The following is a 24,630-nucleotide window of genomic DNA, read 5'->3' on the forward strand; positions in this document are numbered from 1 at the left end:
CCGGGGCTCCCTCTACCAGGGATGGTGGTGGGTGTCAGGTCCTGATTGTACCACGCTGTATTTACCTAGAGGATGTTTTTATTTGGGGGATGTTTCTTATTTTAAAAAGTCCTATCATTTTGGGGCACCTGGGAGGCTCAGTTGGTTAAGCGTCTGCCTTCGGCTCAAGTCATGATCCCAGGGTTCTGGGATGGAGCCCCGCGTCAGGATCTCTGCTCCGCAGGGAGCCTGCTTCTCCCTCTGCCCCTCTCCCTGCTTGTGTGCTCTCACTCTATCTCTCAAATAAAATCTTTTGAAAAATCCTATCATTTTATGCTTATTTTTTTTTTTTTTAAGTTAAGCTCTACACCCAACCTGGGGCTTGAACTCATGACCCAGAGATCAGGAGTTGTGTGCTCTTCCGACTGAGTCATCCAGGCACCCCAATATAAACCCTAATTTTTAAAAATTATACCAGAGGGGCACCTCAGTGGCTCAGTTGGTTAAGCAACTGCTTTTGGCTCAGGTCATGATCCTGGAGTCTCAGGATCGAGTCCCGCATCAGGCTCCCTGCTCAGCAGGGAGTCTGCTTCTCCCTCTGACCCTTCCCCCTCTCATGTGCTCTCTCTCTCTCTCTCTCATATAAATAAATAAATAAAATCTTTAAAAAAAATAAAAATAAAAATCATACCAGAAAGATCGCCTTTGCCCATTCCCCTCCCATGGCACTAATACGGTCTTGTTCGATCTCATCCCAACCTTGCCTGGGCCACACGGAGCACTTATCCAGCCAAGCAAGAGCGCGGGTGCCATCTCTTAGCGTTATGCCCCTGTGGCGTGTCTTCACTGTGACTGGGAAGAATGGGACTCTCCACAGGGAGGAGGCACCCCGCGGTGTCCTGATGCTCTTAATAAGGCTAGCGCCATCAGCTGCCAGACTACTCCTTTCTTTGTTGAAATGGCTTCCTTGGGATAAGTTCATCTTTCCAATCATTTGGAAAGTTATTCCTGGTCTTTATCTCCTTAGCTGTCCCCCTGCCTTCCCTCGGGGCTCTGCCAAGTGCTACTGGACTTCCCTCTGCCACCACCTTTTAGTCTTTTTATCCTCATTAGAATTCTTGGGGACTCAGGGCACTCCCTCCCCCCATCTCTCTGTAGCTCTCCCTATCAGGGTCTCTGGCTTGAGTTTCCCAAAGCCCTCCCTTTGTTCCTAGAAATCCCCACCTGTGCAATGATAGGCCAAGGGTCTTGCAATGCTGTGATTTTCAGCTGGGGACCTAGCTGTGATGGGGAAGGCAGAGGCGTGTGTCCCTCGTCACATGCCACACCCCCTCCCCCAGCCCTGCCTGGTGCTGGGGGGCCAAGGGGAAGGCGCCCTGGGTCCCTCCTGGCCCCGTGACTGGTCACTGGATGCTCCCCGAGCCCTGGTGTAGGAGACAAGATGGTGTCATAAGCCACATGGGCTCAGCCCCGCTGGGAGTCAGAGTCTGAATCCGACTTCTCCCTAGCGGGCTGACCAGGGCAAGACGTTTGACCCTCCGAGGCCCATTTCCTTGTCCACAAAATGAGAGTCATGGTGATATCTTCCTCAAAGGGTCTTTATGAGGATTATATAATACACTAACAATGCTTAGGACAGGTGTGGCACACACTTGATGATCAGTAGACATTAGCTATATGTGCCAGGCATCCTACCAGGGATCAGGGATGCAGACAAAGAGGCACAGGGACCCTCAGTGGGGGAGGTATTGAGTGAAAAAAGGTAATAATGGAGTGTGAGGGATGAAGGAGGGGTCTGAGAAGGGAGGAGGGGAGATCAGGAGGGCTTCCTGGAGGAGGTGGTGCTCTAAGGACTGAGTAGCCGTCCCTATACAGGAAGGGAAGGAGAGAGTAGTTGGTGCAGAGAAAGCCACAGGCTCAAGGACACAGGTGAGGGGAGAGCAGCATGATGGGACGAGAGTGGGGGCAGGGGGTTGGTGCTGGGGATAAACGGGAGGGACCACCGAAGGATCCAGCCTGTGACAGGAAGATGCTGAAGGATTCCAGGAACGGAGTGGTTGGTCAGGCGTGCCAGTTAGAAAGAGCCTGTGGCTTTCTGGGGAAGAACGCATGGGGGCGGGGGGTTAAGACTGAGCAGGCCAACCCAGTTAGAGGCTGTGAGGAGACCCCAGCCAGAGGGCGGCGCAGCGGCACGGTGGGGGCAGAGCTAGGAGCCAGGAAGCCGCGGGATCTCAGGGCTCGGTGAGTAACGAGGAGTGAGCAGTGGGGTGACTCAAGGCTTCTGCTGCGAGCAGTTGGGTGGATGGTTGTGTCTTTTGCCCAAAATGGAAATAACAGAGTGGAACAGAATGGAAGGTGGGGGTGGGGTGGGCTCAGTTTGAGACATGCTGGTGTGAGGTGTCAGCAGCCCCATCGGAGACCCAGTGTGACCTCTCACACGGTGCAGAAAACGAGAGGACAGGGAGCGAAGCTGACCTGCTCCCCGAGCCCAAGGAGGGAAATGTCTCCCAAGTCTTAGGATTTCAGCCACAGCGGGCTTGTGTGCTCTGCCCACCTCTGTGTTTTTGACTGCGCTGCTTCCTGACGGTGGGGTACCCCCTCTTCCCTTGGTCTGAATTCTCCCTCTGCACACAGTCCCCCAGCCAGCACCGGCTCCCTGGCCTGCACTCCCCTGACCCCGGGTCCTCCATGCCTGCAGTGGTGAGGGGCCAGGCCTGTGGCCTGCACTTGGGTGTTTGCTTGCTCAGAGGGCCATCAGGCGAGGGACAGGATGGTGTGAGATGGAGGACGTGATTGCCGCGGGTGGGGCGGGGCAGGGGGAACCCTGGGAACACCAAGACAGGCAGTGAGGCTGAGGCGGCAGGGCCTGGGCCTGTCCTTGCTCCTCCTTGTGCCCCCAGGAAGAAGGAATGAGGGTGTCAGAGCTGTAGGGGGTGAGCTGGAGAGAGGCGGGAGGGTGTGGTGAAGTGGCAAAGAAGCCCACTCCACCTGGCAAACATCCCTCAGCTTAGAGAAATGGCAGTCACAGGTGACCTTGGCAAAGGCAGGGAGCTGGGTGGGAGAGCAGGTAGGGTGGCGACGCGGAGTGAAGATTTCTCTTCTCAGAAGTCAGTCTGGGACAAGGAAGAGCGCGGCAGAGGAAGGTGGGGAGGCCTCTAGTGGTATGGTAGCCTCCTCCCTTTTGAAACAGGACAGACCAGACACCCGTGGGCTGCCAGTTCAGAAGATGGAAGACCCGGCCTGGCCAAGGGGAAGAAGACAGAAAGGAGGTTCCTTTGAAAGCTTGGGCTGAGTCCAGCGGGAGGGCTAGGCCAGGAGTGGCCAACCCACTGCCCACGTGGAAAAGGCTGCCACTCAGGACATTTAGGGAGAGGGTTAAGAGTTCAAGGGAGACCAAGGGCCAGGTGACAGCCACCCAGTTCTCAAAAGGCCGGGGACAAAAGGGAACCAAAGCTGGTGGGTAGAGATAAGGCAGCCAATCGGGTTGCCCGTAACCCCCCCAGAGGATTAGCAGGACAGTTTCAGCCCCTGATCAAGCTGCGTGCTGGGCTGGGAGAGAACCACTGGCCGCCGCTCCACAAATAAATGCGGCCTTGCAGGTGCAAGCTTTGCGTGAACACAGACTGGAGGACACGGATCCCAGAACGTGCAGAAACCTGGTGAAGCATCCACAGGTCGCAACACCGACAGGGCTTCAAAACCAGTCACGCCTACAGCCTGAGGGGCAGAGACAGTCCCCCAACTGAAGTGTGGGTCCGAGGGGACAGATGCGGGGGAGGGGGCTCCTTTTCCTCAGAAGCCAGGAGAGAGAAGGCACCGAGACCGGGTCGGAAGATGCAGGGGTCTGTGTCTGGAGGAGACTGAGGACAGGGTCGGGGTGGGGCGACCCCGGGGGCACAGGAGGGCAGCGAGTAGAGGCCAGGACCTCACAGGTGGATGGGGCTTTCCTGGGGGCTGAAGCAGAACAAGCCGGCGCCCTGGACTTGGCATTTAGGCTCCGTCTGCTCGAACCCTCGGAGCGCTCCAGAAAATATGAAGACGTCCCAGGGAGACTTCGGTCCCGGGTCCCTGGGGGAAGGCCGTTGAGAAGCCCACCACCGACCCCACACGGCGAACGTAAAGGAAAGTCGCACTCGGAACCCAACACCTGCTAGCGCTGCGCAGCCGCAGTGAAGGCGGGGCACCCAGGCCCCGCCTCGTATGCTAATATAGAGGACCACCGCCCCGCCCCCGCTCCGGAGCCGGACAGGCTCAACGCCACGGGGTGTGAGAGGCGCCCGGCCCCGCATCTGCAGAGGCCGATATGGGGCTGGACGCCTGTGTCGGGGCCGGTCGGGCGGCGGCACAGTGTGGAAGCGGTCAGAGGACCGCTAGGGCGTCCCCGAGCCGTGGCGGCCCCCGCCGACGCGAAGTGGTATGGCCCTCAGGGGCGGGGCCCGGGTCATGTGACGAGGCCGCGGCCGCCATTTTGTTCTGCGGTGCTGGTATTTAGAGCGCAGCGGCAGACGGGCCGGGTCCCCTTCGCAGCCGCCTGACTGCTCTGCTGCCGTTCGCTCGCCGTGCCCGGCCCGTCCTCGCCCCCCGCCTCGGCCCGCTGAGCTCGCCCTCTCCCCACCCGCAGACATGTCCGAGGCCAAGAACGGCCCCGAGTACGCCTCCTTTTTCGCGGTCATGGGCGCCTCGGCCGCCATGGTCTTCAGCGGTGAGCGCCGCGGCAGGAGGGACCCGGGAGGCTGGGGGCGCCGGGGCGCGCGGGGCTCCTGCCTGCATCTCCCCAGGGTTCGGTGTGTGACGTCACGCTGACGTAATTCCGAGCTGTTGGGGGGGTCCCGGGACTCACGTGACAGCTGGCGGGGGTCGGGGCCCCGAGGGCTGCGGAGCGCAGGGCCTGCGGGCTGGGCCGGGGTGCGGGTCCCAGGGGTCTCCCGGGGATCGATAACCGGCAGCCCTGCCCTTGTCGGTGTAGGTGCGGGGGTGGGGTGGCGGCGCCGCTGCCATCTTAGCCCTAGGAGAGGCGGGAGGGAGGCTGGGGTGGGGGCGCGCGGTCCTGCGCCTGCTCCGCACGCCCCCCCCAATCCTGCGGGCAGGTGTGACATCACACCTCGGAAAGCTCCCGCGACGCGGGGCCGCCCTGTTCGGCGGAGGTGGGGGCAGGGGATGGATGAGGTCCTGGCTCTCTCCTCCGAGGTACACAGCTCTGGCCCTTATGGCCTTTGTGGCGGCCCGGCCCCCCGGCGGGGGTCAAGTGGGTCTGTACCCAGAGGCAGGTGCTTCCAGTTAGGGCCTGTCACTGTTTACCAGTAGTCCTGTGGGATGTGTGGATAGCTTGGGAAAACTGGGCTGAGGGGTGGTCCTAAGAGCTGGCAGAAACCCAGGCGTGGGATTGTGTGGAATGGGGGTGGTGGTCCGGACAGGCTAAGGGCCAAGGATGGGTGTCTGGAAGGCAGGCCAGCAACAACACTGTGTGTGTGTGTGTACACTTGCCAAGAGTCTACCTCTGGGTGAGTGAGAGGGTGGCATGAAGTGTCAGCGTTGAGGGGGGAATTGGGTCTTTGTCCTTAGAAGGGAGTCTTTTAGTTCAGGCCTGAATCAATGAATGAAGGAGCGAATGACTTACCTTTCCTGAGGCCCAAAATTGGGAGTGCTCCTCTCAGTAAAGAGAAGGGGCCTTCCAGGTTCTCATAGCACCCTCCTTTTGAAGTTGGGTCTTGATGGTCATAGGGTGTTGAATTAAGTGAAAATTGGCCTATCTGGGAGATAGGCACATGGGCCAGGCCCGGGAATGTGGAACCCAGGAAGGTTAGTCCTAGGCCTGCTGCAACCCTGTAGACTGGTCTGACCTGGTCTCCTCTGGGCCTTCTTGGGTAGGTCTGGTTTTTGGTTTTGATGACTCCGCCCTGCCCCACCCTACCTGGTGGACTGGGGAGGCTCACTACGCAAGTACAGGGAGGGTTTGAACTCCAAACAGTCTCTGCTGACTGTAAACACGTGTGGGGTAGGGGCCTGGGGGACTCTGCTCTCTTGACGCCTCTACCTGGGCCTGTCTGCCAGTCATGAGTTGCTGAGTGAGCTCTGCCCTGCCCTGCCCTTCCCATCACGTGCGAGTAAGGGGTCATTTGTGGTGGGAGAAGTGGTCTGGACTTCCCCTTCCCTCCCAGCCAACGCCTGCTCTTTCCACATCTTGGGGGCTGCCTACTCTCCAGCACTTCTGAACAGGCTGCTGTGACCCGCTTCCCCCCAGCCTTTTCTGCTCTTTGCCTCCGGAATGCCTTCAGAAATTCTACTTTGGCTGGCCACCTGTGGGTTACGTGGGGCTGTCATTTGTTCATTCAGCAAATCTTGATTGAGCTCCTACTATGTGCCAGGCACAGGGAGAACATCAGTGAACAACAGGATGTTCCTGCCCCAGAATTCCTTGAGTTCTGGCTGTCATTGTTCCTGAAACCCTGAGTTCCCCCCCCCAGCCCTTTTTCTGTACCCAGCTACTGGCCTGCCTCCAGTCACCAGTACATCTCTTCCTCTCCTAGAACTTAACCTGATACTTTCAGATGGAGCTTGACCCAAAGCAGGTCTCTGGAAGTTACTGAGAACCAGTATCAGTGGTCTGGGGCTCTTTTTTGGTTGCCCCAGGCCCCTGAGGATTGGTGCTGCCTGCTCCTCCAGGGCCCAGTCTCCCTTCCTGCTTCCCCTTTTTTGTTGTGACAAAAGTCCTGCCGATTCTTTCTTCATCAAGTCTTCCACAGGCTGTCTTGTTGCCCCTTTTCCGTAATCTCTTTGACTTCCTCCCTGCTGGCAGGCACCCTGCCTTTGGTGCTTTGTTCCTGGAACTGCCTCTTGATTGCACTCTTTTCTGTCCTCTGCTCGATCTGGGACCTTGTCGGGCTTGGTCTTCAGAGCTAGCATCCAGGGCCTTTGTGGACACCTGCTGCTGCTGCCCAGGCCAGGCTGCTTTTCCCTCGTGGTCGGCCCTTTTTCATCCCTTTGTTGTTCTTGTTGCCTCCCCACCCCAGCCACACGATCTTCCTGCCACCTCCTGGAGAAGGGCCCAGCTCACTTTCCACGTCTGGCCATGTCCTACCATCTGGGATGCTGACTTCCCAGTAATCCGTTCTCACTCAGTTCCACACATCATCTGTGCTCTCCTGCTTGAGTAACAGGCCATGGCGCTGGCCCCTTGCGTGCATGTGACACCGCATGATGTGGTGCCTGGCCTGCAGTAGGAGCCCCCAAAATGCACTGTGACCAGGAGAGTTCCGGAAAACTTGAAGACCAGCCCCGAGCCGTGGGTTGATGGTGCTGAGTGCCTTTGGGACCGAGTGGCGGAGGTAGTACAGGTCCCTCTGCTCCCACCCCTACCTCTTTCCTCTTTCCAGTAGCTCCCAATCTGGTGCCACATTCGTGCATGTGTCCATTCATGTTGTCTGCAATCCTTTTTGCTCATTCACACCTCTACCCAAGGTCATTTTCTCTATGGACCCCTTCCCCAGACTTCCCCACCGGCCTCCCCACTCTTCTAGAACATGTTGCTGTGCTTGGACGTGCCATATATGTCCTCACCAGGCTTGGGGCCCTAGGAAGCTAGAGCTCCTCGGACCTCCTCACTGCTTGGTGATGAGCATAGAGTAGTCATTTTTTCCTGTGGCCCAAGCAGGTGAATAAAACGTGCTGAAAAATGGTCATCCTCATCTTTTCCACCTGTGAGCCCTGTTACTCTCTGCTCACGCAGTGCAGTTGGATCCTGGAGGGCAGGAGTCAGAAGAGCCCCCTGGGCCCCCTGTGGCTCTGTTCTATACAAAAGTTACTCTAGACTTTGAGGTCAGGAGAAGGGAACTTTCAGGAAGGCTGCACCCCCTATCTAGCAAGAGGGAGGAGGAATAGCATCAGAGGAGACAGGCCACGCTAGAGTTTTCCCCCCACCCCGGTTATAAGAGGCCTTAGGGGATCTAGGCTTCTGTGAGCTCAAGGCCTCTGTGCATGCAGGGGTGCTTCTGGGAGGTCTGCCTGGGTGATGGCTCCCTGTGCCCTGTCCTCTCCTGGCTCACCCTTTTTATGGTATTTAGAGAGTATTCTTTCCACACTTGAGGATGCACTCAGCCTGTTGACGACAGATGCTAGCCCTCCTGGAGGGCTGGGCGCAGTGGGGAGTTGGGAAACCTCTGGCCCAAGATAGGACTTGTTGGGCCCTGTGTGCGGTGAGGATCTTCCAACATGTTGTCCCTGGGTGGAGCCCCAAGGCAGACAGGCTGATCCTGGCCTGACATTTGGGCTGCTGAGATGCAGTCACCTGCTGCTTTGCCAGGCCATTTCTGACCTGAATGTCCAGGACTCCAGGTGGTTAAAAAAAAAAAAGCGTCCAGATACTTCAAGGCTTGAGCGGCCCAGTTGCCCTTTTGTCTATGTGACTGGGCTGCTGGACCTGTCATAACTCCACTTGTAGGCTGCGGGCAGCTACACGGAGGCTCCCTGGTGGGTGGGGCCGACCTTTCTCAGCAGAGCCGAAGCCCAGATAGGCCGGGCAGCCACAAGGGGCTCTGGTGGAGAAAGGGCTACCTGGGCTCGTTGCGTGCCTGGCTGGGGCTGTTGCCCCTGAGGGCCACCTGGCTGGGTGCCAGCTTCATGTCCCCTCTGTGATAACTTAGGGGTCCCTCAACTGTGCTTGACCTACTCCCTGGGTCCTGGCCCCGGCTGCTCTGAGCTCACCTGGCTTCCCCCTGCCCTCCCCACAGCCCTGGGTGCCGCCTATGGTACAGCCAAGAGTGGCACCGGTATCGCGGCCATGTCCGTCATGCGGCCAGAACTGATCATGAAGTCCATCATCCCAGTGGTCATGGCTGGTATCATCGCCATCTATGGGCTAGTGGTGGCAGTCCTCATCGCTAATTCCCTCAATGATGGCATCAGCCTCTACAGGTGAGTGCTGGGTCCCTCCATGTCTGTCCTTGCCCTGCCTGGGATCAGGCCACTGCACAGGGCAGGGAGGGCCGGGGACGGGGTGTTGGGCGGGCGGCTTCCTCCCCAGCAGGTGGCTAACATCTCTCCTGTGTCCTCTCCCCCAGGAGTTTCCTCCAGTTGGGTGCTGGCCTGAGTGTGGGCCTGAGCGGGCTGGCGGCTGGCTTTGCCATTGGCATCGTGGGGGACGCTGGTGTGCGTGGCACCGCCCAGCAGCCCCGGCTATTCGTGGGCATGATCCTGATCCTCATCTTCGCCGAGGTGCTCGGCCTCTACGGTCTCATTGTTGCCCTCATCCTCTCCACAAAGTAGCCCCTCTCCGAGCGCACCAGCCACAGAATATGATGTAAAGACCATCCCCTCATTCCAAAATGAACAGCCTGACACACATGCACGGGGCAGCCGCCCCCCCAGTAGTTGGTCTTGTAAATGCGCAGTGTCCTAGTGCCCATCGTCTGTTACCCCGGCCTTGCCCCTGCCCGCCCCGTGCCGTGGACATCTGGGCCCACTCATTACCCATCCAGGCCCCCGACCAGTGAGGATGCAGGCCTCTGCCGCCCCTACTCACCTGCCCTAGAGTGCTCTGTGTATAAGAATGAATTAGAGTTGTCATTTTCTCTTCACTGGATGTTTATTATTTATAAAGATTTGATCTGTTCATACGTCTGTGGAGCAGCCCTTCGTCTCCCAACTATATAGTAATCTTAGGTAGTGTTGCGTTGCGGGGTTACCGTTTGCTCTGAGACTCGGATGGAACCACCCTCCTCCAGCCCCGCCTGCCCGGGGCCGCGGGGCCAGTGCGCTGGGCCTTCCAGGCCCTGAGCCGAGCCGTGTCCAATAAAGTTCTCGGTTGTGACTGGACGCCTGTGTGGACCGCTTGTGTGGGCCCGGGTGGGGGCGGGGGCGAGGGCGGGCACAAGTAGGGGCCGCGGCGTCAGGACGACCGAGGGGCGCGCCGGTCACGTGGGCGGGCGGGTCACGTGGACGTATCGTCACGTGGCACGCCTCAGTCAGCTGAGGGTCACGTGGGCGCGGCGCAGCTCCGCGGCCTGCAGTCGGCCGGGTACGCGGGGAGCGGGGTTCGGCCGTGGGGCTCCGGGCAAGTGCCCGCTCGGGTGGCTCACGATGCGCGGCGGGCAGGACGAGGCGCGGGCCCGGGTGCTCCAGTTCACCAACTGCCGCATCCTGCGAGGCCGGGCGCTGCTCAGGTGTGGGGTGCGGGGCCGAGCGCTGCTCAGGTGGGGCCCGGGGCCGGGTGGGGTGCGGGGCCGGGAGCTGCTCAGAGGTGCGGCGCGGGATGCGCGGCCCGGCGCTGCTCGGGTGGGACCCGGGGCCGCGTGGGGCGCGGGGTCGGCAGCTGCTCTGGTGGGACGCAGCGTGCGTGCGGGATAGGCGATCTTAGCCCCCGCCCGGCTCTGGCCGCAGGGAGGATTTGTGGGTGCGTGAAGGCCGCATTCTGGACCCGGAGAAGCTGTTTTTTGAGGAGCGACGAGTGGCGGATGAGCAGCGGGACTGCGGGGGCTGCATCCTGGCGCCCGGCTTCATCGACGTGCAGATCAACGGTGCGGCCTAGGGCTCGGGGTGGGGACCCAGAGAAGGTGGCCTGGGCACCGTGCGACCTTCTTCTCTGGCTGTAGGTGGATTTGGCGTTGACTTCTCTCAGGCCACGGAGGACGTGGGTTCGGGGGTCGCCCTGGTGGCCCGGAGGATCTTGTCGCACGGAGTCACCTCCTTCTGCCCCACCTTGGTCACCTCACCACCGGAGGTTTATCACAAGGTGAGGTCAGGCTCCTGGTCTCAAGGAAAGGGGGCTCCGGAAGCAGCAGTACTTTATTTTTCAAATCTGTGTTCCCACAGACATCTCTTAGTCCTAGCATCTGGCTTTACCTGCTGGCCTTCTTCCATATGGGGCTGGGGCCCTGCCCCTAGGCTTTCTCATTCGGATGTTCCCCCCCAGCGGGAGAGTCTCCCTGCCTCTGCAGCTGTCCCATAGGCCTTCACTGCTGTCGCCTCAGCGTCTTCCTGGCTACACGTCCTTTCTGCGCTGCCCTCTGGCCGGCTCCAGGCTCCAGAAACCGGTTCCTGGGACTTCATGATTGCCACATCCATAGCTGCTCGCAGGCTCATCCTCCCTAACCTGTCTGTGCTCTGTGACTCCCGTGAGTGTGGTTTCCAGAAAGAAGCTCCACTGTCCGCCCTGCCGCCCCAGTCCGTCCTCCCCAGTCCGTCCTCCCGTGCTGCTCTCATCTACCCCCACACCTCCCACTTCTTCCTCCTGTTTATCTGCCCATTCTCCTTTATTTTCCACGGGGGTTCTCTGGTTTTATTCTTTACCTTGTTTTATTGTTGGGTTTTCTGCTCTCTGTGGGCACGGTGTTCTTTCTTCCTGAACTGTTGGAGAGCAGGCTGTGTTCCTCATGTCTCTGGACTGCTTGATGCCTAATGAGTTTTGAAAAGCGTGGCTGTTCCATTACCCAAGTTGAGTTTAGGAGGGTAGCAGTTAGGTTGTAATCCTTCATCTTTGTTCCGGGGTGGTGGTTTTTTCCAGCACAGGTTCTTTACTGCAATGATGGATCGATCACATCACCTGTCCAGGAGTCCCTCCTGGGTGTGTGGACACAGAGTCCAAGCTGGGTGTTGGGGGAGGTCGGGTGTGGGCTTTGGGTTTGGTCCAGGCCCCTTAACTTCATCTGTCAGCTGGGGGACTCGAGACAGCCATTAGTTGTTTTTGGGTCTTTTGTTTTTTCAAGTCTAAATTGAGCATGACGATCCTGTCCGTGTCTTGGGGTTAGGGTACTCAGCACTGTGTGTGGTCTGTGTTAAGCACTTGGCAAACTGTCAACTGTGGACGTGTTTTGGGGAAATTTCCTCAGGCCTCCCATCACAGAGTCAGATGTTAAAAACTAAGCTCTCTTTGCTGCTGGAAACCAGCACCTGGTTCTGTGTTATCCCTCCTGGTCATCTGTCCATGCTTGGAACCTAGGAACATGCCCACTTTATTGTTTCTGTGTTCTTTGTCCTCCCCCTTCCTGGGCCCCACCAGTGAGGCTTAGTGACTGTTCCCTAGTCTCCCAAGTGCTCTCCCTGCTCTGAGTCCTGCCATAGGGGCCTTCCCAAGGTACAGGGCTCAGCGCCTCACTCAGCCCCAACCCTTCCCTTTTATCCTCAGGGTAAACCCCAGCCTTCTGAGCATATTTTCCCTACCTGCCTGAGCCTTGGTCCTCTCCCTAGGCACATTTCAGCCATTCTAGGCTGTTCTCTCTCCTGCCTCCAAGCCGTCTGCCTGGAAGGCCTTTGCCTTGTTCTATCTGTTGCCTCCTCTTTGGCTCTGCTGTGTGGCCATACACCGGCCATGCCTTTAACAGCCCATCTGACCATTGCCACACAGATGGTGAGGTCTTTTTATTTAGAACAGGGGGTTTCCGGACACGGGACTTCTAGCTTGTGTCCTCTTGCTAGAATGTGTTATCCACCATGAACACCTGCAGGATGAAGGCTTTGGGCAGCAGAAAGTAGTCGTGGAGGGCAGTGAATGTGAAAATTTGATTCCGGCGTCATCTAGGAGACTACAGGACGGTTCACTGGGATATCTCCCCACCTCCATCTACCCATCTTCTTCCAGGACTGCCTCACACTGCGCGGAACTGTATTGCTTTTTTTTTTTTTTTTAAAGATTTTATTTATTTATTTGAGAGAGAGAATGAGATAGCGCATGAGAGGGGGGAGGGTCAGAGGGAGAAGCAGACTCCCTGCTGAGCAGGGAGCCTGATGCGGGACGCGATCCCGGGACTCCAGGATCATGACCTGAGCCGAAGGCAGTCGCATAAACAACTGAGCCACCCAGGCGCCCTCGAACTGTATTGCTTCTTTGTCAGAAGTTACTCAGATCCTTTGTCGTTGCATTCTGGTCCACTAAGACCACCTGATCCTTTTCTGAGGTCTTCTCTAGCGTTACACTTTGATAGTCTTCCAGGAGAAAGATTTGATTGCATTGTTCTCGGCTTCAAGTCCATCATCTGCTTCGCCAAGATCTAGTACCTCCTCAGGCGGCAGGCCGACCTTTATCTCTGGTCCCACACACCCTCTATCCTTTGACCTTACCCTGTGCTTTCCTGCCTGAAACATGCCTCATTTTCTCTACCTCCATGCTGTCATTTATGCTGTTCTCCCCATTTAGCATTCTCTAGCTTTTTTTTTTTTTTAAGGTTTTACTTATTTGACAGAGACACAGTGAGAGAGGGAACACAAGCAGGGGGAGTGGGAGGAGAAGCAGGCCCCCCGTGGAGCAGGGAGCCCGATGTGGGGCTCGATCCCAGGACCCTGGGATCATGACCTGAGCCGAAGGCAGACGCTTAACAACTGAGCCACCGAGGTGCCCCCGTGTTCTCTAGCTTTTCCTTGTAAAACTCTGTTTTGTTTTGAAGTGTGAAGTAAACCCTGAGTATGTCATTTGAACTTCGAGTTCTGAATTTGAGACTTGGAGGGAGGTTACAGGAGTGAGAGTGGTGTATGTGAGCCCAGGTGGGGAGAACAGCCAGCAACGGGCATAGCATTGAGCGGGTCCCCTCTCCCTGTGTGTCATTCCCAGGGGAGACCCTGTGCAGAACGCCCTAGAATGTGCCACACGGTGCCTTCCCTGCAAAGACAGGAGTCTAAGGCTTCACCCACAGTCCCACCCACCCCTTGGGTTGAGGTATTCCCCACCCCCCTCATCTCACAAGAACCTTGTGTCTCGTGCTGAGCTCCCTCGGAAGACTTTGGAGAAACCTGACGCTCATCACAACAGGGTCTCCTGGTGGAAATGTGGGCAACAGACTCGTGCTGTCCTTTGTACAGATGGGCGGGCTGAAGGCAGGGGGTCTAGGGGATGTGTTCCAGAGCTGCCCAGCCTCTGACACGCATGCCCACCTGTTTCAGGGGGAAAAATCTGTTCTAGAAAATCTCAACAGTTATCTTATCTTCTTTTTTTTTTTTTAATCTTTAGTGAACTTATACCTTTCCGTGGCTTGTTAGGAAAGCCCGCAGCCCTTTGCCCCCGCAGGCTCCCATCTAGAGACAGTCCCTTTCAGCTCGGCTGATTCTTGGAGTTTGCTCTCCTCTCTCTGAGTACGTGCTGGTACTCCTTTTTCACTTCTCAGTTTAGGGTAGTGTATGTGTGTGTCTGCTTCCCAGCTGAGGAGCAGAGGATGCACCCGTCCTCCCCATATAGCCGCCTGCAGTCTTGGGGAGATCAGTCGGGAGGACTGGGTGAAGGGAATTCCGTGTGGTCCCATTTTCTTACCTGGCTGTTGTGTTTTCCTTGGAATTCCTGCTCTTTGCTCCATTCCCTTATCTCGTGACTCAACTTCAGGCTTCCTGCCAGTGGCTCACTCTTCTTTCGGGACGTCTGGATGCGCCAGGCGCTCGCTCCATCAGCGTCGCCTTCCTGCGGCAGCCTCTGGGACCCGTTTCCCAGCACCAGCTGCTGGCCTCCTTGGGCCAAGCTGTCCTGGCAGCTCCCTTCCCCTCACCTGGAGGGGGGGGGTCCCCTCGCGTCTTTCTGCTGGGCCTCTGTCCCCCATCCTGGGTCTTCCTCTTTGCTGGTTTATGCCTTCACTTTGGAGCACATTTACCGGCTTCCGCTAGAGAAAGGAGTCACGGGAGGTGCAGTTTTCAAGATCTTGAAGGCCTGAGAATGTGTTTACACACACACTCTTTCTTTTTTTTAGATTTATTTATTTAACTTTATTTATTTATTTATTTTTTTGGCAGAGACATACCGAGAGAGGGAATACAAGCAGGGGCAGTGGGAGAGGGAGAAGCAGGCTTCCCGTGGAGCAGGGAGCCCAATGCGGGTCTCGATCCCAGGACCCTGGGATCATGACCTGAGCCGAAGGCAGACGCTTGACGACTGAGCCACCCAGGCACCCCAAAGATTTATTTTAGAGAGCAAGTGAGGGAGAGGGAAAGAACCCCAAGCAGACTCCCTGCTGAGCATGGAGCCCGACATGGGGCTCTCATGATCTCAAGACCATGACCTGAGCCGAAATCAAGAGTCAGACGCCTAACCAACTGAGCCACCCAGGCGCCCCTGTTTTTGCTCTCTTGATTGGGTTCCAGTTTTTTTTTTAACGATTTTTTTTTTATTATTATTATTTGCTGGAGACACAGAGATAGAGTGCATGAGCAGGGGGAGAAGCAGACTCCCTGCTGAGCAGGGAGCCCGATGCGGGGCTCGATCCCAGGACCCTGGGATCATGACCTGAGCTGAAGGCAGACGCTTAACCGTCTGAGCCACCCAGGCGCCCCTTGGGTTCCGGTTCTATGTTAGAAGTGACTTTGCTCTAGAATTTTAAAGGCGTTGCTGTGTTGTCTTTTAACTGCCAGGGTTGCTGCTGAGAAGTCAGAAGCCACCTGACCTCTGATACTTTGTGCGTGACCGATTTCTTCCCTCTGGAGGCTTGTGGAACCTTCCTTTTGGCCCTGGGTTCTGAAGCCTGAGGGGGACCCAGGTGGGGCCTGGGGGGAGGTCATCTGTAGTGCTGGCCCGCAGTATGGCCTAGCTGCCTCAAGTCTGGTTTTCGGTGCTTGTCTTGAATAACTTCTTTGTGATTTTCTACTGTGTTCTCTGTCGTCTTCTTCTGGGAGCCTTCATTCTGCTGCTAGGCCTCCTGGATGGATTCTCTAATTCTTCCTCTGATTCTGCTTTCTTGTTGTTTGCTCCGTTGTTATTCTGCGGTTCTTCTCTGGGGTTTTTTTGCTTCACCACTCATGTAGTTTTAACTTGGAAGAGCTTGCTTTCTTTCTCAGAATGTTTCCTGCTGATGCTCCGTTCTTGTCTCATGGGTGCAAGACCTCTCCTCACGTGTCCTCCTGTGCCCACCGGCCCTGCCCTGTCTGTCCCGTGTGTCCTTGGAGGCTTCTCCGAGCTGCTGCTGAGCCTTGGTTATCCGCTCTGAGCCTCAGTTATTGGCTCTGTTTGAGATGGGCACCAGCAGGCTTCTGGGAGCCCCAAGCCTGCGGAGCTTCCTGGGGGCACCCTTAGTTGAGGTCCCTACTCAGCGAGAACAGGCCTCACTGGCTGCATGCTGAGCGTGTCAAGAGCGTAAACTTCCACTTAATTGCTGGGTGTGTGCGTCTCGACCCACCTCTCTCCTGGAGACCTCCTGGTTTACTTCTCCAGGTGCTTGCCGGGCACATGTGGGGACACTGCTGCTCTTCGATGACGTGTCGGTTGTGGTCCCCCTACTTCTCAAGCCACCAGGCATGGCCAAAGGCCTGCAGCGCAGCGTGTATGTGCTGGCCGTGTCCCCCACGGGCGCCTGCCCGCGTCTGCCCAGCATCGCTCCTCAGCCTCCCCGGACGGTTCTGCTCTTCTCTCGTCTTGCGCGTTACACGAGGTTTCCGCCTCCTCCGAATCCCTTTAGCTTGTCTGGAACAGGGGAGCTCCGCAGGCTGGCGTGTTCGTCCAGCAGCTCAGCCCATGGACTCTGCTGTCCTGCGGGGCTCCCCGTCCACTCCCTTCTCCACGTTCCTTCCTGAGGGAGGTGTGGGCTGGGACGCCTGCCTGCCTGTCTGCTTCCGAGGTGGGTCACATGAGCGCCTGTTAACGCACAAGTGACCTTCCCGATGGTGTTGAGCTCAGGCACAGTGCGGCCATGCCGTTGATGCCCGAGCCCACAGCCCCATCTGCACCGAGCTCTCTGGCCACTGAGCCCCTGCTTCTGCACTCACTCTGTCTGGAGTGCACAGCCTCCTCATGCCTTTGGCCTTGCTTCTGGTCCTGCAGCCCAAGAGGCCGGGCCCGTCAGCCTGTCTGGGTCCAGATCCTCTGAGCATGCCACCCACTATGTCCCAGCTGCTGCCTGGACTGGGGCCACCCGGACGGGCCAGGGCAGCGGGGTTGCCTTCTGTCCATGTGCTTGCCCTCTGCGCAGGAGCTCTTTCCTCCTGTCCTGGTCCTTGCAGGCAGCTGGCCGTGCATCCCCCACGGCTCCTCCACGTCCTGATGGTTCCCAGTGCTGTGCTTTCCCTGACCACAGTTGGGGGCCTTTGACTCCCTTCTAATACCTGAGGGAAGGCCATCGGGGGCTGATCTCTGACCTTGGCTGGGCTGTGACCTCTGGGTAGGGCTTTAACAGCTGGTTCCCCCCAGGTCCTTCCTCAGATCCCTGTGAAGAGTGGTGGTCCCCATGGGGCAGGGGTCCTCGGTGAGTGGCTGACCCCTCTCCCTGCCCCCACCCTGGGAGGCTCCTTGGGGACCTGTTGGCAGCCCCTCCCCCTCCAGAGGCCCAACTGGGGAGGGAGGTCGGGCAGGTGACAGGGGCCAGGGTGGGGGCTGCAGGGCAGGAGGCGTGCTGGAGCCATCCACTCCTCTCCTCCCAGGGGTGCACCTGGAGGGCCCATTCATCAGCCGGGAGAAGCGAGGTGCACACCCCGAAGCTCACCTGCGCTCCTTTGAGGCCAACGCCTTCCATGATGTACTGGCCACCTACGGGCCCCTGGACAACGTCCGCATCGTGACGCTGGCCCCCGAGCTGGGCCGGAGCCGAGAGGTGATACGGGCACTGGCGGCCCGTGGCATCTGTGTGTCCCTAGGTGAGGGGGGCCGCCCCCAGGGTTGGGCCCACGTGGGGTTCCTGGGCTGGGTGCGTAGTTTGATTTCAGGTCCCCCATGCAGGACACTCGGTGGCCAACCTGCAGGCCGCGGAGGAAGCTGTGCAGTGTGGGGCCACCTTCATCACCCACCTCTTCAATGCCATGCTGCCTGTGAGTAACCCCCCCAAGTCCCATGGGCGGGCGCAAGGGCTCCTGCCGTCGCTCAGCTGCTCCCTCCTAACCCTGCCCAGTTCCACCACCGTGACCCAGGGATTGTGGGGCTCCTGACCAGTGACCGGCTGCCACCAGGCCGCCACATCTTCTACGGGATGATCGCTGACGGCATGCACACCAACCCTGCTGCCCTGCGCATTGCCCACCGGGCCCATCCCCAGGGTGAGTGGCGGGGCAGGATGGGGGCAGCAGGGAAGCTGCCGCGGGGTAGGTCTAAGGCCCCTTCCTCCCGCAGGGCTGGTGTTGGTCACCGACGCCGTTCCTGCCCTGGGCTTGGGCAACGGCCGTCACACACTGGGGCAGCAGGAGGTGGAAGTAGTTGGGCTGACAGCCTACGTGGCAGGTGAGCGATCCTCTCGGCCCCGCCAACTGCCCCCACGACAACAGCCCCTCGGCCTCTTGTGGGATGCAGGAATCTGGGTGTTCCCTGCCAGCCTGCTGTTCCCCCCCCAGCCCACTGCCGACCCCCCACCACGTGCCTGGTGGCCTCTGGTCCCCCAGAGCCTGCCCTCTCTGCTCTGAAGGCACCAAGACGCTGAGTGGCAGCATAGCCCCGATGGACGTGTGCGTCCGGCACTTCCTGCAGGCCACAGGTCAGTGCGGCTGGCGTGGGGGTGGGGGTGTGCACCTGTGTGTGTGCGCATGCACAGAGGGCAGAAGCCGCGTTTGGGAGAGGTGAGAGGGAAGCACAGAGTCTTGCACCCACATCCCTCGTCTGGCGGAGTTCCCAGGGGACGAGCACCAGGAATGTGGCCGAGATCCCCCTGCAGGGAACTCCTGGCAGACTGGGACCCAGGGCGATGGAAGTGAAGCCGTGGCACCCGCGAGGGGAATGGACCGCACCTTACCCACAGCAAGGGCCTTGGTCTCAGACCCTGTGGGCGCACGGGACTTCATGGGTCCAGAGCTAGGGAGATGAGGTGGGGGTCAGAGCTTTGTTCCAGGCTTCTTAAGGGGCTGGGCCTGTTGTTGGTGAGGTGGGAAGGGGTGTCTGGCAGAGGCTGTGGTTGGCCAGGTCCTGTGGGATTCTTGGTAGTGCCCTGGGACTGGGTGTCACCGGGGGGCCTCAGGGCTCAGCGTGCTGTTTAGAGCAGCAGGGAGACAAGCCAGGAGGCGGGAAATGACTTTGGCCTGGTAGCTGGGGGGGTGATGTGGGGAACAGAATGAATGGGGTTTAGTCGTGTGACCTCTTGAGGGGTAGCAGGGATAGAAAGGCAAGACCAGGTGGTTTCATCGATGGCCCAGGCTACTGCTTCTTTGTGGGGGTTCTCTACCTGGGACCTCAAAGGAGGAGGGGCTTGCAGGCCTTTGGATCCAGAGTGTCTGTGAGGACGGGAGGCCTGCCGGGCTGGGATGGGTGAGAGAGCAGGGAAAGGGTCCCCAGCAGTGTCCTCAGACTGGAGCTTGGGGCTGTGAGGTGGGGGAGGGGCTGCTGGCTGAGCTGGGATGGGGGATAGTTACCCAGTTATGTGCCCTGAGCAGGCTGCAGTGTGGAGTTGGCCCTGGAGGCTGCGTCCCTGCACCCCGCTCAGCTGCTGGGGCTGGAGAAGCACAAGGGCACCCTGGACTTCGGGGCCGATGCAGGTCAGGGCCTGATGTGGGCGCCCAGGCCACTGAAGACTTGGGAGCTCCCAGGGACTTGGGACAGTGCCAGGGCAGGTGTAATCTTCCCTGTGCCCAGATGGCCTTGCCCACCACTAACCTCAGCCTGGGCCCTTTTCCCCATCAGGCCGGCTTTCTGGTGTATGGAATAAGGCCGGCTGAGGGGCTGCTGGGGCCTTTGTCCCTTGTGCCCTACTGCCAGGAATACTGGCTCCAGGACCTTGGCCAGCCTGCAATGGGTTGGGGTGCCCTGTTCAAATCGTGTTGCAGGCTTCAGTTTTCCCACCAGCTCCTGGGCAGGGGTGGGGTGGGGAACAGAGCTTCTCTTAGGGGTGATGAAGCTCCTGGAAGCTGGCTGGGGGTTGGGGTGGCAGTGGGCCCACCCACTCCTGCCGCCACCTCACCACCCGCCTCTGACCCAGACTTCGTGGTGCTCGATGACTCTCTCCACGTGCGGGCCACCTACATCTCGGGCGAGTTGGTGTGGCAGGCGGAAGAGGCCAGGCAGTGACCGAGGACCACAGCCGGAAAGGATGCCCAGCCTTAGCTGGACGCGGTCAGGGCTGAGCCGTGGAGGAGCTGGTCTCCAGGGAGCGACTGGGCGCCCTGCCCCAGGTGGAGGCCTCCGCTCAGGAGGCAGCTGGATAAACATGCGCCCAGCAGGGACTTGTCTGGTCTCCGAGTGTTGCTTCAAAGCAGGGCGCCGTCACCTTGGTGGCTGTCTGGGTGGTGGGGGGGGGTGGGTTGGGAGTGGGAGTGGCTGGATTCTGGCTCATCCCAGCTCTGTGGAGGCTCCTGTCTGAGGCCTGCAGACCCACAGGCAGAGGTGCTGGTTGGAAATGATTGGAGGGTGGGTGGGGAAGTCCTGGGCTGTAGGTTGGGAAGTGGACGGGTAGGGGCTTGGGGACAGAGTGCAGTTAGCTTCAGAAGTTCACGTGTCAGGGGACTGAGGGGAAAGGGTACTTCTTGCGGTTTTAAACAAGGAGAGAATTGGCTGTGCAGGCAAGTTAGGAGCTGAGGCTGGAGGAGCTGGGTGTAGGAGGGGCCTCAGGTGGGCAGCGTGGAGGGTTCAGAGGGCTACTGCATGAGGATGTCCCAGGGGTCACTCTCTGCACCCTTGAGTTGGGCGGGGAAAGGGGGGCCAGGGCCATAGTGCCGGGCCTGGGCACAGTGCCAGGTGCTCCTCCCCAGCCTTCAGGGGGCATGCACGCCAGCCTCAGGACCCCAGCTCGCCTGGCTGTGAGTGCAGGAAGCAGTGGCCAAGGGCCCCTGAGCTGACCCTGGCCACTGCTCCTCGCCCAGCCCGCAGCCCTACTTCTTTGAGCCCTTGGGATAATCAAGGCTCCGCTTCCTGGCGTGTTTTTTCTGAACAACCCCTTCTGACCCTACTCCCAGGTGGGCACGATGATCCCCCTTGTACCCTGGTGTTTGCACAGCTGGGCGTGACCCTGCCTGGTGCTCGTGAGCAGCTTGGAGGTCACCAGTGTCCTGAGCCTTGCAACTATTTGCCCGTTAGTGTCATCCCACAGCCTTCCATGTCCCCTCGGTCCTGGGAGCGTGGGCTGTTGTGTTCTCTGGGAAGGACAGCTAATGGGGCAGGTGGGCTCTGGGGAGCTGTGCAGGTCCTGAGGACAGCCGTGACATGGGAGTCGGATGGCAGGGGTTGGTGTAGTTCCAGATCTGGGGTTGACTTTCTCCCCCATCGTGTCCTGGGGTGGGCAGCACCTCCCCCCTTTCTCATGGCTATAGTCCTTGGAATAAGAGGTTGAAGGCGAGTGTCCCAGGACGCCGTGGTGTGTGGCTTGGCCACCATTCCCCTTGCCTCTGCCACAGAGCACACTACAGGAAGCGTCTCCAGGCCCAAAGTGACAAAAACGGCCACGGGTCCTGGCTGTGTTTGAGGGTGAGCAGCCGGGGGAGAACCAGCACTGTAAGGCAAGGCTCAGGAAAGGCCACCTGCAGGGGTACCAGGGGCCTGGGTCTCAGGCCACATGCCCGTGGGGTGCAGGGACTTCTAGGCCCAGCAGGTGACAAAGCAGCTCCTGGAAGACAGCCACCTGCTCCACCCTGGTTGGAGGGAGCAGATGAATGTCTCCAAAACACATTCAAAGCTGAGTGGTGGGCACTTGCCTTGTTTGGTGCTAGGCCTTACTCTAAGTGCACTACCAACGTGAGCCCATTCTTTTCTGCCAAAAATCTAGAGTTTTCCAGTTTGTCATCCCCATTCTCAGATGGGGAAGCGGGCACCTGATTCCGGAGCTGGTGAGCACCAGAGCTACAGTTTGTCCTGGCCGCCCTACCAGGGGCCCTCCCTTAAACCTGTCACCACGCTGCCTCTCTGGGTGGAGAATCTGGGAAGTGCTAGTTGAACTCGGGATCAGCAGGGGTGAGGCACCCGTGCCGGTTGGGAAAAGCACTCCAGGCACGGGGAAACTACCCCACGAAGATCCAGCGGCACCCTCGCTGGAAAGGGGTGCAGCCATCACCGCTGTCATCCGCAGAATTTCACCACCCCAGGAGAAGCTCTGGTCCCTCTAGGTGCTGGCCCTGTCCCCCATCCTCTCCAGCCTGGCACCGAGCACTCCACTTCTTCATTCTGAGGCTGCAAGGATTTAAACAAGATGTGCTGCCATTTTAAGTTAGAGCCCCAGCAAGGAGACTGAGGGGCCGGCTGTAGGGTGGCAGTGGGGCTGGAGACAGGTGAGGCGGGGTGGGGGGGCGGGGGGGGAGGAGACAGTCATGCTCTAGTGTTGGTGTAGACTAGGCTGCTATGGGTGTACCTGAGTCACTGGTAGGTGGGGGTGACTTTTTCACTGAAGTGGGGAAGCTGGGGTGGGATCCTCGGGGAGGTGACCTGGCGTGCAACCCGCACCTTCGTGGCTTGCTCTGTGTTGTACGTGAGTGGGAGGACCAGGGGGCCCGATGGTGCTAGGACCCTGTGCCGGGGCTGGCGCCTCGTGACTCCGCGGAGTGGGACGAGGGCCCCTTGGCGGCCGTGCCTGGGAGCTGCGGAAGCGTCCACTTGAGGGCCCCAGACTGCGCCGAGTGCACGCGGGTTCGAATCCAGGCGCTGAGGCGTACCTTCCGAAGCCTCGGTCTCCTGGTCGGGTTGACGGGCCCCGGAGAATCTGGGTGGTCCAGACCGGAGAAACCGGCTTGGGGGTGTGGGGGGAGACGGTATCAACTGCGGTGCACGGTGCACGGTGACTCCGGCTCGAGCCTGTCCGCCGCGGGCCTGGCCCGCGGCCCAGGCGCCGGGTCCAGGCGGACCCAGAGATCGGGTAAGAGCTGCGGCGCGCGGGTCTACGGCTTGCTGCTGGAGGGGTTCCTCCCTGGGGGACGGGTTCTGCGGAGTCAGGGTGGGCGGGCCCGTGCCGGGGCCAATCAGGATTGCCGTGCGCAGCGACGCGCAGCGGCCGAGCAGCTCGGGGGCGCGTCCGCCTCTCACCCTGTCCCGGATTAAGGGACCGATCCGGAGCCGAGAGTCACGGACGGCGGGGCCCGGCGGTTGCAGGGGAACCGGGGGCCTAGTGACCCCCGCGCGCTGCGGACCCCACTGCGCCCCGGTCCGCCCGCCTCTCTGCGCGCCTTCCCGCCCCACCGCTCCCCTCCTCCCCATCGCCGCCCTGTGCATCCCCTGCGCCCCAAGCCTCCTCTCCCCGCCCCGCCCTTGTTGGCGTTGGGGAGTAGGGTGTGGGCTCCCCGCCGGCCCCCTTCCACTGTCTCTCCCAGCCTCGCCCCAGCTCGGAGCGTGTCCGGGGTCGGGAGTGCGGGAGAGGGTGGGTACAGCAGGGGGTGTGGCACTGGGAGGGTGGGCAAAGGGCGGCTCCGCTTGGCCCCTACGGCTTACCCCCTTCGCCCCCTGTCGTCCCCATGCAGCCCCGTGCCTGGAGCGATGGCCCTGAGTCTTGTTTGCCTCCCACTGCTGCACCATTAAGAGCTTGGTGTGCTTCTTCTAACGTGATCCAACATACCTTGCCCTACGTTTATGTTTTGGTTTGTTTATAAACTGGAATTGTATTTTTGATACTGCTCTGCTAGTAACTATTTTTTAGTTAAGCAGCCTGAAACGGAAAGCTGCCTGGGTGGGGACACGTGGAAATGTCTCTGTACTTGAACAAGGTCCCTAGTGTTCTTCTGTAAGATGGATGTTTCATAACGTTAACCAGATCCCAGCGTGGACCAGTCGGGTTTCTCCCCCGCCCCGCCCCCCACCCCAGCGGCCCCGAGGAGGAGGGACCATGCAGTGATGGGCAGGGAGCTTTGGGGCCCCAGATGCCCAAGCGTGTCTAGGAGGCCGGAGGGGACCCGGTGTGGGCGCTCCTTTACGCCCTTTGGGTTCCGGGTTTTCGTGTATTCGTTTTCTCGTGTTCCTGTAACAAATTACCACAAATTAGGGGTTCGAAAGAACACACATTTATTTTATAGCTCTGGAGGTGGGAGTCAGAAATAGGTCTCAGTGTGCTGAAATCAAAGTGGTGGCAGAGCCTTGTTCTCCCTAGAAGTTGGGGGGGGGTTCTTCCGTTCCCAGCTTCCAGATGCTGCCCACACTGGTTGTTTCTCGTGGTCTCTTGCATTTGCCCAAGCCAGTGCTGGCCAGTCGTGCTGTTCATGTTGCCTCATTCAGGTTCTGACTTTCCTTCTCTTCTATCTTTTAAGGACCCTTGTGATTACACTGGGCCGAGCTGGATAATCCCGGATAATCTGCCTCTTTCAAGGTCAGCTTATTGACAACCATCATCTTCTCTTTCTGTGTGATGTAACATATTCACAGATTGGGTGAACAGGACATGGTCATTTCTGGTGGGGCTGTTATTCTGCCTGCTTCCTCATCCAGAGAGAGGGGCCTGGGCCACAGCTCCCTACTGCCTAGGTCTAAAGGAGATACTACATCCCTATCATCAGGGTACGAAGGTGCTCCTTTCCCTACATGCTTATCAACACTGGATGTTTTCAGTCTTTGGGATTTTGACCAATTTTTGGAATCCGCCCATTTTACGGCTGGGGAAGTTGAGACTTAGGGAGGGAAGGTTACTCGCCTGAGGTTGGTTGGTTTGTTTGTTTTTATTCATGAGAGAGAAAGAGAAAGGCAGAGGCAGAGGGAGAAGCAGGCTCCCCGCGGAGCAGGGAGCCCAATGCGGGGGCCCGATCCCAAGACCTCGGGATCATGACCTGAGCCAAAGGCAGATGCTTAACCGACTGAGCCACCTAGGCGCCCCTCACCTGAGATTTGATGCAACTTTCTGTTTCCTGTCTCCCAGTTTAGTTAAAATATTTTTTTCCATGTAG

At 58.9% G+C, this 24,630-nt stretch overlaps 2 protein-coding genes across 7 annotated transcripts; both read left to right on the top strand.

The window, feature by feature from the left end:
- The first annotated feature begins 4,449 nt into the window (after positions 1–4,449).
- Positions 4,450–9,789, top strand: ATP6V0C (ATPase H+ transporting V0 subunit c). The gene is made up of 3 exons (XM_028111642.2): positions 4,450–4,681; positions 8,706–8,889; positions 9,036–9,789. Exons 1-3 carry the CDS (start codon positions 4,603–4,605, stop codon positions 9,238–9,240), a joined length of 468 nt encoding a protein of 155 aa, XP_027967443.1. The 5' UTR covers positions 4,450–4,602; the 3' UTR covers positions 9,241–9,789.
- Positions 9,790–9,959: 170 nt separating this feature from the next.
- On the top strand, positions 9,960–20,007 carry AMDHD2 (amidohydrolase domain containing 2). 6 transcript variants are annotated; one of them, XM_028111894.2, is made up of 11 exons: positions 9,960–10,166; positions 10,354–10,490; positions 10,566–10,705; positions 17,063–17,117; positions 17,293–17,505; positions 17,588–17,676; positions 17,757–17,901; positions 17,975–18,082; positions 18,264–18,332; positions 19,222–19,323; positions 19,764–20,007. In XM_028111894.2, the coding sequence occupies exons 1-11, from the start codon at positions 10,054–10,056 to the stop codon at positions 19,850–19,852; spliced, it is 1,260 nt and encodes a 419-aa protein (XP_027967695.1). In that variant the 5' UTR covers positions 9,960–10,053; the 3' UTR covers positions 19,853–20,007. The 6 variants fall into 6 exon arrangements, 3 of the variants coding, with proteins under 3 accessions (XP_027967695.1, XP_027967696.1, XP_027967697.1); XM_028111895.2 differs by having other exon boundaries at positions 9,960–10,136; XR_003610617.2 differs by lacking the exon at positions 19,222–19,323 and having other exon boundaries at positions 18,193–18,332; positions 19,764–19,850.
- Positions 20,008–24,630: the final 4,623 nt, after the last annotated feature.

The sequence above is a fragment of the Eumetopias jubatus genome, unplaced genomic scaffold (genome assembly GCF_037043125.1).
Source record: "Eumetopias jubatus isolate StellerSeaLion01/CBP00866 unplaced genomic scaffold, mEumJub1_p1.0 scaffold_12, whole genome shotgun sequence".
NCBI lineage: Eukaryota > Metazoa > Chordata > Mammalia > Carnivora > Otariidae > Eumetopias > Eumetopias jubatus.